A 14,594-nucleotide genomic window follows, 5' to 3' on the forward strand; every position below is an offset into this window, starting at 1 on the left:
CTATTCTTCAAGCCTGAGTCTAGCTCTCTGAGTAGCGGCGGGGTATCTGCTTGTGGTGTCAGCGCTCAACCTGCTCTTATCCTCGCTCGTGTTTTCCAGCGGAGTGGACAGTGATCGGGAGCAGGAATCCAGGCTCATTATTTTCCCTCTCTCCAGCCCAGCGATGCTGAGGCTGAATGCAGTACCTATTGGTGGCCGAGTCCTCAGCTGCCCAGGCCCGATACTCTGGAATTCCCTCCCTAAACCTCTCCCCCTCTACCTCTCTTTCCTCTTTTAAGATGGTCCCTAAAATCTACCTCTTTGACCAAGCTTGTGGTCACCTGTCCTAATATCTCCTTAATTGATAAAGCTGCTGTGAAGCACCTTGGGAGGTTATACTACGTTAAAAGTGCTAAATAAATGCAAGTTGTTGTTGTATACCACTGGTCCCAGCTAAGATGAGCTCCAGCACAGGCCTAGGATGGCACCCAACGTGTCACTGAGCCATGAGGGGAGCGGCTCAGATGGGTTCTACCCTGTGAGATCGGGGAGCTGATTGAGATCAGGAAGCTGATTGAGATCAGGGAGCTGATTGAGATCAGGGAGCTGATTGAGATCGAGGAGATGATTGAGATCGAGGAGCTGATTGAGATCGGGGAGCTGATTGAGATCGAGGAGCCGATTGAGATCGAGGAGCCGATTGAGATCGAGGAGCTGATTGAGATCAGGGAGCTGATTGAGATCGAGGAGCTGATTGAGATCGAGGAGCTGATTGACTGTTTTGAAGCGTGAAAGTAGCATTTGAAACGTGCAAAGGACTGCTGACCTTTTTCTCCCGTGGTTTAGAAGCAAAAGTCAGCGGCAGTTTTCTTGCCGAGATCTCAACCTGTTCCTTTGTATCTCTGGGGCCAAGAACGTGTCACTTTTTGTGGATTCTGCCTCATGGAAGCAAAGCAAGTGGCCTGGGTCACGCGGTTCACTGACGTAAAAATGGCCACCTGTGTCCTTCCTGACACCTCGCAACCCGTGTCTGCCGTCGCCCATAATTCCCTTTGCCGCACTGGAGGTGAAGATTAGCCACTGACATCAGCTTTGTTTGAAACTCCAGCACTTTATTTATTTGTAGGATTTTTTTTTAAGGTTTGCTGCTCAAGTCGCACCCCTCCCGCGTACACACAACACACGAGCAAAAATTGACAGGATTAACTGTGATGCCTGTATGGTTCATCTGCTGCTGAAATCCTCATCCATGCATTTGTTACCTCCAAACCCGACTATTCCAACGGCCTCTAGTCCGGCCTCCACCTTCCACCCTCTGTAAACTTGTGCTCATCCAAAACTATGCTGCCCGTGTTCAGGCTCGGAAAATAAATAGGTATCCCAAGCAGAAAACCTTTTGAGTTTATAATCCAGGATGACCCTGCAGTGTCAGTACTGAGGGAGCGCTGCACTGTCGGAGGGGCAGCACTGAGGGAGTGCTGCACTGTCGGAGTGGCAGTACTGAGGGGGCACTGCACTGTCGGTGGGGCAGCACTGAGGGAGCGCTGCACTGTCGGAGTGGCAGTACTGAGGGAGAGCTGCACTGTCGGAGGGGCAGTACTGAGGGAGCGCTGCACTGTCGGAGTGGCAGTACTGAGGGGGCACTGCACTGTCGGTGGGGCAGCACTGAGGGAGCGCTGCACTGTCGGAGGGCCAGTACTGAGGGAGAGCTGCACTGTCGGAGGGGCAGTACTGAGGGAGAGCTGCACTGTCGGAGGTGTAGTACTGAGGGAGAGCTGCACTGTCGGAGGGGCAGTACTGAGGGAGCGCTGCACTGTCGGAGGGGCAGTACTGAGGGAGCGCTGCACTGTCGGAAGGGCAGTACTGAGGGAGTGCTGCACTGTCGGAGGGACAGTGCTGATGGAGTGCTGCACTATCGGAGGAGCCGCCTTTTAGATGAGATGTTAAACCGAGGCTCCGTCTGTCTGTTTCAGTGATTCAGTTGGGTGTTCAAGATCCCATGGCACAATTCAAAGAAAGAGTTCTCATGGTGCCTTGGACAAAAATCCTTCTTCCAACCAATATCTAAAAAACAGATTGTTTTATAATTTTTCTGTTTGTGGCACCTTGCACTGTGCACAACGGCTGTCCTGCTGGCCGACATAACAGCGGTCATTGCACTTCAAAGTAATTCAGTGCTTGTGCAGCTGTTGGGGATGTTTCGGAGGCTGTGCTGGGGCACTGCACAAATGCTCGTTCTTCCTTTATCCTTTTCCTTTAATATTTCCTCTGATACATTTGGTTTTTGCAGGAAGGACCAGAACATTCTCTCTCCTGTCAACTGCTGGTACTTGCTGCTGAACCAGGTCAGGAGGGAGAGCAAGGACCACACCACGCTGAGCGATATCTACCTGAACAACATCATCCCACGCTTCACGCAAGTCAGTGACGACTCCGTCCGTCTCTTCAAAAAGGTGAGGAGATTCCTTTGGACACTAAGAGAAAGAGTAAGAGGATAACTAAAGAAAGGGTAGGGCCTATTAGAGATCATGAGGGTAATCTGTGTGTGGAGGCAGGAGACGTCGGTCGGGTTCTTAATGAATGCTTTGCATCTGTTTTCACAAAGGAGAGGGGCGAATCAGACATTGCTATTGAGGGAGGAGTGTGAAATATCAGATGGAATAAACATAGAGAGAGAGGAAGTATTAAGGGGTTTAGCAGCTTTAAAAGTGGCTAAATCCCCAGGCCCAGATGAAAAGTATCCCAGGCTGTTAAGCAAAGCAAAAGAGGAAATTGCAGAGGCCCTGACCATCATTTTCCAATCCTCTCTGGCTTCAGGTGTGGTGCCGGAGGACTGGAGGACTGTTAATGTGGTACCCTTGTTTAAAAAGGGAGAAAAGGATAGACCGAGTAATTACAGGCCAGTCAGCCTAACCTCGGTGGTGGGAAAATTATTGGAAAGAATTCTGAAGGACAGGATAAATCTTCATTTAGAAAGACACGGATTAATCAAGAATAGTCAGCACGGATTTGTTAAGGGAAGGTCGTGTCTGACAAACTTGATTGAACTTTTTGAGAAGGTAACGAGGGTAGATGAGGGTAGTGTATTTGATGTAGTGTATATGGACTTTAGCAAGGCTTTTGATAAGGTTCCACATGGCAGACTGGTCATGAAGTTAAAAGCCCATGGGATCCAGGGCAAAGTGTCAAGTTGGATTCAAAACTGGCTCGGAGGCAGGAAGCAGAGGGTAATGGTTGATGGGTGTCTTTGTGACTGGAAGGCTGTTTCCAGTGGGGTTCCGCAGGGCTCAGTACTCGGTCCCTTGCTTTTTGTGGTATATATCAATGATCTAGACTTGAATATCGGGGGTATGATTAAGAAGTTTGTAGATGATACTAAAATCGGCTGTGTGGTTGATACTGAAGAAGGAAGCTGTAGACTGCAGGAAGATATCAATAAATTGGTCAGGTGGGCAGAACAGTGGCAAATGGAATTCAATCCGGAGAAGTGTGAGGTAATGCATTTGGGAAGGGCTAACAAGGAAAGGAATACACATTAAATGGTAGGACACTGAGTAGTGTAGAGGAACAAAGGGACCTTGGAGTGCATGTCCACAGATCCCTGAAGGTAGCAGGCCAGTAGAGAAGGTGGTTAAGAAGGCATACGGAATGCTTGCCTTTATTAGCCGTGGCATAGAATACAAGAGCAGGGGGGTTATGCTTCAACTGTATAAAACACCAGTTAGGCCTCAGCTAGAGTACTGCGTGCAGTTCTGGTCACCACACTACAGGAAAGATGTGATTGCGCTAGAGAGGGTACAGAGGAGATTTACAAGGATGTTGCCGAGAGTAGAGAATCTTAGCTATGAGGAAAGACTGGATAGGCTGGGTCTGTTTTCCTTGGAACAGAGGAGGCTGAGGGGAGACCTTATTGAGGTGTATAAAATTATGAGGGGCCTAGATAAAGTGGATAGAAAGGATCTATTTCCCTTAGCAGAGGGGTCAAAAACCAGGGGGCACAGATTTAAAGTAATTGGGGGAAGGCTTAGAGGGGATTTGAGGGGGAATTTCTTCACCCAGAGGGTTGTGGGGGTCTGGAACTCACTGCCTGAAAGGGTGGTAGAGGCAGGAACACTAACCACATTTAAAAAGTACTTGGATGTGCACTTGGGATGCTCTAACCTGCAGGGCTACGGGCCAAGAGCTGGGAAGTGGGATTAGGCTGGATAGCTCTTTGTTGGCCGGCACGGACACGATGGGCCGAAATGGCCTCCTTCCGTGCTGTAACTTTCTATGATTGTAATGTCCTCCGGTTGGGGAGAGGGGTGTGCGTGCGTCCGCAAGTTAGGGTTCCACAAGTGTTGACCTCCCTCGACCAGCCCCCACCCCAGCCCCAGTCCTTCTCCCAAGTGGCCATGCTTCATGTACGAGTCCAAACAGTGAGTGCCGGCTGGCTATTCCATAATTCATATTCTTCATATTCCATAACATTTATCACAGTCAAACCCAGTGCTAATCTGGTGCAGTACCCACACAATGCACACTGTCCAGCAGGAGTGATTAGAAAGTGGGAGGTGTATTTAATCCTTTCCCCCACCCCTCCCGCCCACCCCACTGCCCAACCCGTCCTGGGCCACTGAGGCCATTTGTAGCATTCAGCCAACGCTGCAGGCATGAACAGCGAACTCAGCACAGCGGCCTGGTCTGCGAGTTTCAGGATCCCACCTGGCAGCTCACTCTCGCTATACTGTGGAAGCTGTGTTTGTGATCATTTTAATAAGTGACTGACACGGGGAGTTACCGATTAACGTTCTTTCCGGGCTGCAATCGTTTCCTGCACACCCCTTGTAAACTTGCTGCCTTGCGGGTTTGGGAGGAGCTGTTGAAGGAGCCCTGGCGAGTTGCTGCAGATGGAACACATGGTGCGCCGGGGGTGGAGGTTTAAGCTGGTGAGTTAATGCACCATGTTTATGTAAATTCAAAAAATGAGCCAGAATGTGTCTTTCAAGAGCTTTGACTGCAATGAAGCAGGTTCTGCTTGTGGGAGTGTTGCTGAATGTTTCGAGCCCAGTCTGGCAAGTGTTAAACGCCACCTTGAAGCTGACGCTCGGTGCCTGGAATGGGAAATTGTTCCACCCCCTCGTTTTGACAGTTGACCAAAGGAGAAGGCTGGAAAAACTGCAGGGCCCTTTTCTTCCTGGCAGGTGACTCGAGCACAGCAATGTACGAGCTTGAGAAACATAACCTCTATCCACCCCCGCACTGAGGCTGAGAAAGGTGGTGAGGGAGGTGGAGGCGAATATAATGGATCAAAGGTGAAGTTGAGATGGAAGCTGGAAGGAATACAAATAAAAAGAATCTCGAGTTAAAATAACGTCACGCCATCTTTGCAGGAGATGTCACGTTAATTTCTGAATATTAAAGCTGAAACATAGTCCCACAATAAAACTCCAACAAATGCCCAGTGAACCTCAGCCAGGGAAAAGCTCGTGCAGCTCCAAGACATTCATCGAAATCCAAAAATTGGCTAATCTTCTGAGAAAGGGTTAAGAGAAAATGACTAATGTAATTTTGGAAAATAAATCTAAGTTGATTTAAGTTTAGCAGAGTTTAATGAGTTGGACAAGCATCTTATCCAGTCTAATCCTTTGGTGGACTCCTAATCTCCTGAGCCTGTTGGCACGGACTCTGTGGGTCTCGAGGCCGGGGGAAGCTGAAGTTGTTTGTGTGGCCAGTCCGTCTGCAACATCGGGTACAACACCCAGGAGAACCTCTTCCATTCACCTTTGGTGCACCATCTGCTTCAAGGATTGACGTTGCTGTTTAGATTGGATTATTGGAGAAATGATTCAGTTATGCTACACATAAGAGTGTTATTTTTCTATCTCACTCTCTCGCCTGCTGCTGCTGGAGTGAGAGAAAGAGAGAGAGAGTAAATGTAGGGGATGGAGTAAATGTGACTGAGTTTCCCAGATGTGTTTAACAGATGTAGAGAATGCATGGAGAGGACTTTGCAATTTTTTGCCTGCCTCTCTCCCTCCTCTGGGTTAGAGCTCAACGGTTCTGGCATCTCTCTGGTACCCCACCCAGTCAATTATTCTTCATGCGTGACCCTAAACAGCGAGGCGATGGGAGCTCACATTCAAATAAAATCCAGCCCTTCAACTGCCCTGTGCTTTCCAGGAAGAGGTCACTGCAGAGCGATCAGGAACGGGAACTCGAGCTGATATTGTTTTCCTTATCCCCCTCGACCAGTGATGCTGCAGCCAAATGTAACTCCCTCCATCCAACCACCCCCAGTCTGAGTGAGATCAGACAATTGAGCACAGACCACGGGTTGAATCTGCTGCTCTTGACTTGCTCAGTGCCACACTGCACAGTGCACGTACCCACTGGGCCATTGTGAATTATTGTTTTCTTTTCTCTGGAGCGTTTTGTTGTGGCCGAAATGATTTGAAGGAGATCACAATCCGCCCGCTCAGAGACCAGCCGAGACGCAGCACATTATCGGCACGGCCTTTACATATGGCGATGCCGTCAGATTCCTCGCGGATCCCCCCTGCGGCTGCTCGTTGGATTAAAGGTTTCTGGTGTACACGTGTTTCTGCTCCAGGAATCGGATCCAAATAGCAAGTGACTTCTGGATCTGGTGATGTCGGGCGGGGACTGGTGGGGCCGAGCTTTTGGCAAAGCAGGACTGTAATCATCTGAAAGTGGTTTGAGGAGCCTGAATTGTTGCCCGTGCTATGAATAAAAATGGCAACAAGTTCAGCATTTGATGGATAATAGGTTGGATCTAAATCTGAAGTGGAGCCATAAGAGGTTCCTTCACCCTGCACCCCATAGTTTGAAAGTTCCAGTCCATTAATACCCCAAAACATCAAGGCCTAGAGCTTCATGGGGGCCCTGCTCCGCCCATGTAACTCATAGCCGGGAACACTGTCCCCAATTCCAAGGAAAGGGTTATTTGCAGAGCTGAGGCCAATCCTCCCTTGTAAGGCAGAGTGGGGCACTGCCAAGGCCCAAATAAGCTGAAGATTTTCTTTTAGGTTCTTCAGCTCCCACTGGGGCCAGTCCCGACAAGAGATGTCAATCAATGCCTTCTGGGATCGATCACCTTACTCCAGCAAAAGATTTTGGCGGTTAGAAGGATATACTCGGGCCAGATCTCAATAGGTGTGAATTCCGCTGAGGCCTTTCAAGAGTATGAAGGGAGGAACCTCCTGGGTAAGCTCAGGAACTCCCTGTCCCCACATCCCCATTGACATCTGATGGTGGGCAGAAGATGCACCTGCAAACCCCGTCCGACCGAAATTGAAAGGTCTGGTCCAAATGGGGCAGAATTCCAGTTTAGCCAGAATCTGGCCCACAATCTCGCCCACCTCACCCCAAGGGCGTAAATGTCCCAGAAATTACAGGGGCCAAATGTTTAGTCATTAGAAGTGGGCTGGTAATGGTTCAGGGCTGCAATGGGGCACAGCTACTCCTACAAGCAGTATGAAACCCTAACATCTTTCACACTAGCAGTCCTTCCTCAAGGCAAGCCCAGCCGAGAGATGTTTATCATAAGTGTTGTTGTTTCATTCTGCCTTTAGGAGTTGTCAGTCCCCGTTACAGCCTTGAATCCTTACTCATCCAGTGTAGGTACGGTACCTGCACACTGCAGGATTGCTCCCATTGTGTCGAATCCAAATGAAGCAAACTCCTCCTTCACTCCCATTCTTTGTCCTTTGTAATCGTGCCCAATGCTTAAACATAAGAACATAAGAAATAGGAGCAGGAGTAGGCCCTTCGAGCCTGCACCCCCATTCTATTAGATCATAGCTGGTCTTCTACCTCATCTCCACTTTCCAGGCCTAATCCCATATCTCTTGATTCCCTTAGTATCCAAAAATTATCAATCTCTGTCTTGAATATACTCAATGACTGAGCCTCCACAGCCCTCTGGGGTAGAGAATGCCAAAGATTCACAACCCTGTGAGTGAAAAGATTTCTCATCTCAGTCCTAAATGGCCGACGCCTTATTCTGAGACTGTGTACCCCGGTTCTAGCCTCCCCAGCCAGGGGAAACATCCTCCCTGCATCTACCCTGTCAAGCCCTTTAAGAATTTTGTATGTTTCAATGAGATCACCTCTCATTCTTCTAAACTCTAGCGAATATAGGCATCGCCTACTCAATCTCTGCTCTTAGGAGAATCCCCCCATCCTGATTGTGAAACAGCATTTCCTTTGTGAACTTGTCACCTGATTTACGCCCAGGACAGATTTAGAAAGTGCAACTCTCACTCATCTAAAAGCAGAGTGGAACAGAAATCAGCAGCAAGTTCTCATGGACGGATCATATAGTGGGTATGGAGCAACCAGAATGGAGCATTCTTATTGGTTTAGAATCATGGTAAACCCAGGAACTGGCTCAGACTGGCAGAGTGAGAGACACTGGGCCAGTGTAGGATAGTCCTGTATGGTGTTGCACTGTTTAGTAATGAGCATAGACTGATTGGTTCTGGTGGAGCACGTGTCCAGCAGTTGAATTCAGCATCAATATGGTCCTTTCTAAATGGAACAGATCCTGGAAATGACCTACTAAAGAACTGAAAAAAGAAATAAATTGTATTTATATAGAGCCTTTCATGACCTCAGGACATCCCAAAGTGCTTTCCAGCCAATGAAGGACTTTTGAAGCATTGTCACTGTGGTAATGTAGGAAATGTGGCAGTCAATTGTACACAGCAAGATCCCACAAACAAAAATGTGATAACCAGATACTCTGTTTTAGGGATGTTGGTTGAGCACGTGGAAGGTAGCAGGTCTATGCTGAGGTAGCTGGCATCAGCCCTGGTGGCAGGAGGGCTGCTGTAATGAGCTTCAGTGCCACTGGGCGGAGGAGAGGAAAAATTCAGTGACCCCTGCAGGAAAACTGCTCAGCATAATTCAGAAGCAGTTAATAAGAAGGCAGGAAGACATTCGTCAGCACCATAGGAGCTGATCTTCACCCTTCCTTCACCTGCCGGTTTATCATCTGCTTGAAGCCTCTAAAGTTACTGCCCGCTCATCCATCCCCAGGTCAGTGACTTCACAGTCGGTCTCACCAAGAAAGCAGATAAATCGTATTGCTGACAAAGCTTTGGCCTTGGCAAATGGACAGTTTGTGTTCTCCAGGGTCTGTAACTCTGCACCCGGTACACCCTTCCATAGCCAGCTCGACAGCTGCCGCCCACCAGGCTATACACTGGCGAGTTAAATGAATGGAAGCTACCAGCTGGGAAGCAGCAGCTTCTAGAGAATAAACCTCAAGTGGCCAGGTCACCCTGAGAGCCCCAAACCATTAAAACTGAAGCCTGATTTGCTAAACAACCCTCCACCTCTAAAGAAAAAAGAATTCTTTGTTTTATAAATCATATACCTTCGAGCATTGTTGAAGCATCTCTATTAATTACGTTGAAGCCAATATGCGCACAGCAAGATCCCACAAACAGCAATATGATGATGACCAGATAATCTGTTTTTAGGTGGCATGTTTATACACTGCATTATTAATAAAGCAGATCATATCACAATATACTACACTTGAAGGAAAGTGCTTAGTTTGACCAAAAGCCCCATATTCACACGAGCCAATGCCCTGTAGGGCAACCTCCAAAGCCTCCTTGAAAAAGTGCAACATCCCCACCGACACCTGGGAATCCCTGGCCCAAGACCGCACAAAGTGGAGGAGAAGCATCCGGGAAGGCGCCAAACACCTCGAGTTTCTTCGTCGGGAGCAAGCGGAAGCCAAGCGCAGGCAGTGCAAGGAGCGCACGTCAACCCAAGCACCCCACCCACCCGCCCCTTCAACCACCGTCTGCCCCACCTGTGACAGAGACTCCTCAGTCACCTGAGAACTGATTTTTAATGTGGAAGCAAGTCATCCTCAGTTCCGAGGGACTGCCTAAGAAGAAGAAGGCCTGTGTGTTAATCTGCCCCGTGACCCATGCGTCACTCACCCCTGCAACGATTTGCCAGTGAAACGAGAATTTTTTGCAAATGGGTGCAATAGTTCTTGAGATAAGAAAGGAGAAGTTGTTCAGTCTGCTAGTTGTAAAAGGGGAAGTTGAGAACAGGGAATTGCCGATGCCTGGTGTCTGCACGCCATTGGCCTGAGCTCCCAGCTCCTGCCCCTGTTGTTTTTTGGAAATGTAGTCCTTGTTTTGGGAAACTCTCTCCATTTAAAGCCTCTTGACGTTGGGAGCAGATCAACGATGGAGGCGTGCGTGAACATAGAGCTGTGATTTGTTGGGGCCTGGGTTGTGCGATAGGGTGGGCGCACTGCCCTTTCACCTCTGGGACCTTGGTTTGAATCCTGCCCAGATTAGCGGGGTGAAAGTCTTCCTCTTTGCTGGGAGGGCCCCTGTCTGCACTGAGTTTAGGGCAGTTTCAGCCTGGTTCTGAGGGGCAAAACTGCCCCATCGTTCAGCTCTCGCTGAGAGGCCACAAGGGAGCTGTGGTGGGAACAGAAAGGTCACGTCGAGCAGAGGAGGGTAGGCCTGGCTTTGATGCAAAGTTGAGGGAACTGTACTCTGCATTTGCTCGTGCCTTACTTCACCTGGTGCGGGAAAGCTGAAATAGTAAGATTGCACTCTCCAGCATGACTGTGCCTCACCTCGACCCAGCACAGAATGGAGTGGGAAAAACTCCATATAAAATAGTGTTGCTTGAGCAGAGCCGTGGTCTTGTGTCCACCCCACCCCTGCACATGACCCCTGCATTCCCCTCTACTCTCACTTGGCCCCACCCTCCCACATGCAACATTCTCTCACCTGTGCGCGGAATTCTCCTCTTACTGGGTACGGATAGGGAATGCTGAAGTTATTGTACCAGTACCTGACTCGCCCTCCGACATCCTGCAATCCTCCTCTCCCAGTCCACCTGCACTAATTTAATGCACAATTTATCAACCTGGGAAAGTCGGTGTGAAGGATAAGTGCAGTTTTCAAAGTTGTTTTAAACTCCAAACCACGATTTGTGACCACTTTCAACATAAGGAAGCAGGGCTCAGCCGCAGGTTTCTATTTTATTAATAAGCAACAACACAACATCTTGGATGGATTAGTTTGGTTTTAATTTCATCCAATTTTAGATACATTTTTAAACCTGTTTGTCTCATATTTTCTGTCTTTCTCTCTCCCTCTCTATCTCTGTTCCCTGACACTCTCTCTCCCTTGCTGTGTGTTTCACTATCTGTCTCTCACTCACATAAATGAAATCAGGATCTCATGGACCCTACATTTATGCTATAAATCCAATTGTGAATCCAACTGAGAAGCAATTGTGCTTCTCGCTCCACAGATGCTGTCTGACCTGCTGAGTGTTTCCAGCATTTTCTGCTTTTTATTCCAGATTTCCAGCACTTCCAGTATTTAGCTCATTTTAGTGTGTAAATCCTTGGAGGTTCCATGCATGTTGGCCCAATTCCGGATTTACACTGTAACATCTTAGCAATGTTGTGAAGTGACAGTGTAAATGTAGCCTATAGCTCAGAGATTGTCAATTTGTGACAGATTTCAGGTATCCTTGTTCTGTGTGTATGACCCACCAGAGAGGTTGAGACTTCCCAAGCACACCTCAGCTGAGAACCTTACAACCAGCAGAGAGAGGCGAGTTCTACCCCATCCACCCGAGCTGAATTCAAACCAGGTCTTGGAGTTTCAGGAGCAGTGTGCTGACCCACTCCACTGTGCAATCTCCCAGAAACCAGTTTGTGATTTATTGGACTTCCTTTTCATTGTGTAGAAACTTAATCACTGAACAGGTTGAGTTACAGGGTGAGTGAGAACTTCAGTGCCACACCTCCAATGATAGAAATTTCAGCACAACAGGAGGCCATTTGACTCAACGCATCAGTGCCAGTGTTGGCTTCATGTGGAGGCTAGCTACTCTACCTGGGAGTGACACCCCACACCTTCACATCCACAGAAAGAATGACCAACGTGTACCCTGCTTTAACCCAGCTTTCTTCCTGATTACAGAGTAAGGAGATTGGCGGGCAGCTACATGAAGATCTGATGAAGGTTCTGAACGAGTTGTACACGGTGAGTGTGATCTTTAACTCTACAGTAACACAAAAACTTCACTGCTTCCACTCTCACAATAACTCGATGGTTAATTGTGCCACCCAGTATCATACCAAAGCTCTCGAGTTCAGTCCCCGTTGTGCTGAGTTCGCTGATCTCAGTGTGGTGGTGGTAAGGGCAATACAGGAATAGGTGGAAGCCATTCAGCCCCTCGAGCTTGTTCTGCCATTCAATGAGATTATGGCTGATCTGTATCTTAACTCCATTTACCGCCTTGGTTCTGTAACCCTTAATACCCTTACCCACCAAAAATCCATCAATCTCAGTTTTGACATTTTCAATTGACCTCCAGCCTCAAGAGCTTTTTGGGGCAGAGAGTTCCAGGTTTCCACTGCCCTTTGTGTGAAGAAGTGCTTCCTGACATCACCCCTGAACGGCCTGGCTCTAATTTTAATGATATGATTCATCTCCGAACCCCTGGGCTCAGCAGGAGGAAGATCAGCCAGGCTCACTGCTCCTGGTCGCTTTCGGTGGTTCTTGCTGGGAGGTGCACACACGTGGACGTTTGGTGAGGGCAGGATTGGGTTCAGTTGTGCTCCCCTCCCATGGTTCAGTAGCCTGACGATGGGGGAATGGGACTTAATTACTCACTACAGCATAGCCACTGTGAGTTAATGTAAAATCTGCCTTACCGGGAGATGTGTCGGGGTCCGTTTACATTGCAGCGATTGGTGTGAGAGCAGCAGTTGTAGTCCGGGTTCCAGTCAGGCAGATCCCTGATTCTATGGTGTCACTCCTCCCTGGCTGGAATTTGAACCATCTTATCCAGAGAGAGCTCTGTGCAGACCTGGGTGCGCGCAGGGGAAGAACGGTATCCCAACAGCTAGAGATCGAAATGTTCAGAGAGCAGGGAGGGGAATATCCCTGCCCTGTCCCAAACATTTAAGTTGTCGGGTAGGGTCAAAAGTGCCTTGACTGTTCAGTAGATGCCCTGAGGTTTGACACTCTGTGAGTGCTGTGGGAGTAACCCCGCCAGGGAGTCTGACTGCTTCACTTTGGTCAAGCTCTGACTCCAGATTTACACTGCAGGTTTGGAATGAATGTGAAGTGGAGATGGCTACACTTGCAATGTACATGCACCTCAAAGCGTCTCGTCTCCCTTGAGTGATCTGGAAGGAGCTTCACATTATTACCAGAGAATGAAGCTTCTCCCCTCCACACTGCTCAGGGGCACACCGCTTCTCAACAGGAAAGGAAAAGAGGAACAGACCTTTCGAGAGCCCCAGCTTCTTGCAATTGGTTGAGAAGTGATGTAGGCCAAGGCCTGGGAACCAGTTTCTAATCCTGCTGTAATCAGGTGGTGGTGTGTGCAGTAGGGGTAGGAAGGGGAATATTTTGTGCTTCACCCACCGTAAGAATGCTTAGTTCTTGCATGTTACTACAATCGAGGCAGATGTGGGCGGCCAACGGGAGCCAATGCCAGATGTTTTTGCAGAATCCGTCAAGACTTTATATCCTCAGAAGCCATCGCTGTTGTGCAGCGTCTGAGTCTTTCAAAAGAGAGGCAGAAGGAATGTGTTTGAAGTTTTAAAGAAAAAGCTGCAATAGCGAGGCTTAACTCTTTAATGAGATCTTTTTCAGCAGCTGAGATGGGGCGGGTGATAACTGAGATACGCGGGAGTCCACATCACCCTTGAGGCGATGACTTTGAGGTTGTTTCACACGACCATGAAAAGATGACATGAAGGCAGATAAAGGGTGGATCCAGCTGTAATGCTCCAATGCATCTCAGAGTGATGTTGGTGTGAAAACTCCAAGTGTGAGGTCACCGGTAATGCAAACCCCTCAGGCGGACCATTGGGGGAAGGGCAGTATTACATAGGATCACAACACGGAAACAGGCCATTCGGCCCAACCAGGCCGTGTTGGTATTAACTCTCCACTGCAGAAGTACTTAATCCCATGTGCCCACCCTGTTCCCTTCTTCCTTTAGTCTCCCTTCTAAACCTCTCTAACCTATTAAATGTTGACATGGTCTCTGCTTCAATCACTAACTCCAGCCATGCTTGCCACAGCCTCCAAAATTTGCTCTCTGTCCTAAATCTCTTACATTTAATTACATATCCATGTCCCCTTGTTCTAGACCCTCGGTCATTGCAACAGTCTGTTTCGATCGACTCTGGCCCAGCCCTTCATAATTTCAAACAATATCCGATCACCCCTTAATCTCCTCTGTTTTAATAAATAGTCCCAATTGTGCTTCTCTAACACGAAACTTCTCTCTGCTCCCCACTCCCTGCACTTGACCTTCACCAGCCGTTCGTTCAGTCACTACACTGCTACCCTCTGGAATCTTTCACCCAGTTCCCTCCACCTTGCTGCCCCCTCGATGCTTTCAAAATATCCTCCTCTTAGATTGTGTCTCAGTTTTCCACCCCTGCCTCTCCATTCCCCTCCCCTTTCCCTATCCCACTCTCTCCATTCCCCCTCCCTTTCCCCATCCCACCCTCTCCATTCCCCTCCCCTTTCCCTATCCCACTCTCTCCATTCCCCTCCCCTTTCCCCATCCCACCCTCTCCATTCCCC

General features: G+C 48.6%; 1 protein-coding gene across 4 annotated transcripts in view; it reads left to right on the plus strand.

Annotated features, from left to right (window-relative positions):
- Positions 1-14,594, plus strand: part of srgap2 (SLIT-ROBO Rho GTPase activating protein 2) — a 225,786-nt gene that overhangs the window by 137,586 nt on the left and 73,606 nt on the right. For all 4 annotated transcript variants that reach the window (XM_086010977.1, XM_086010979.1, XM_086010980.1 and 1 more), the window contains exons 3-4: positions 2,270-2,432; positions 11,964-12,026. In XM_086010977.1, coding sequence (XP_085867103.1) covers positions 2,270-2,432; positions 11,964-12,026 — 226 coding nt within the window. The remainder of the gene's footprint in view (positions 1-2,269; positions 2,433-11,963; positions 12,027-14,594) is intronic.

This window comes from Somniosus microcephalus, chromosome 18, assembly GCF_052327205.1.
Source record: "Somniosus microcephalus isolate GS21.2 chromosome 18, FLI_Smic_1.0, whole genome shotgun sequence".
In the NCBI taxonomy this organism is placed as follows: Eukaryota; Metazoa; Chordata; class Chondrichthyes; order Squaliformes; family Somniosidae; genus Somniosus; species Somniosus microcephalus.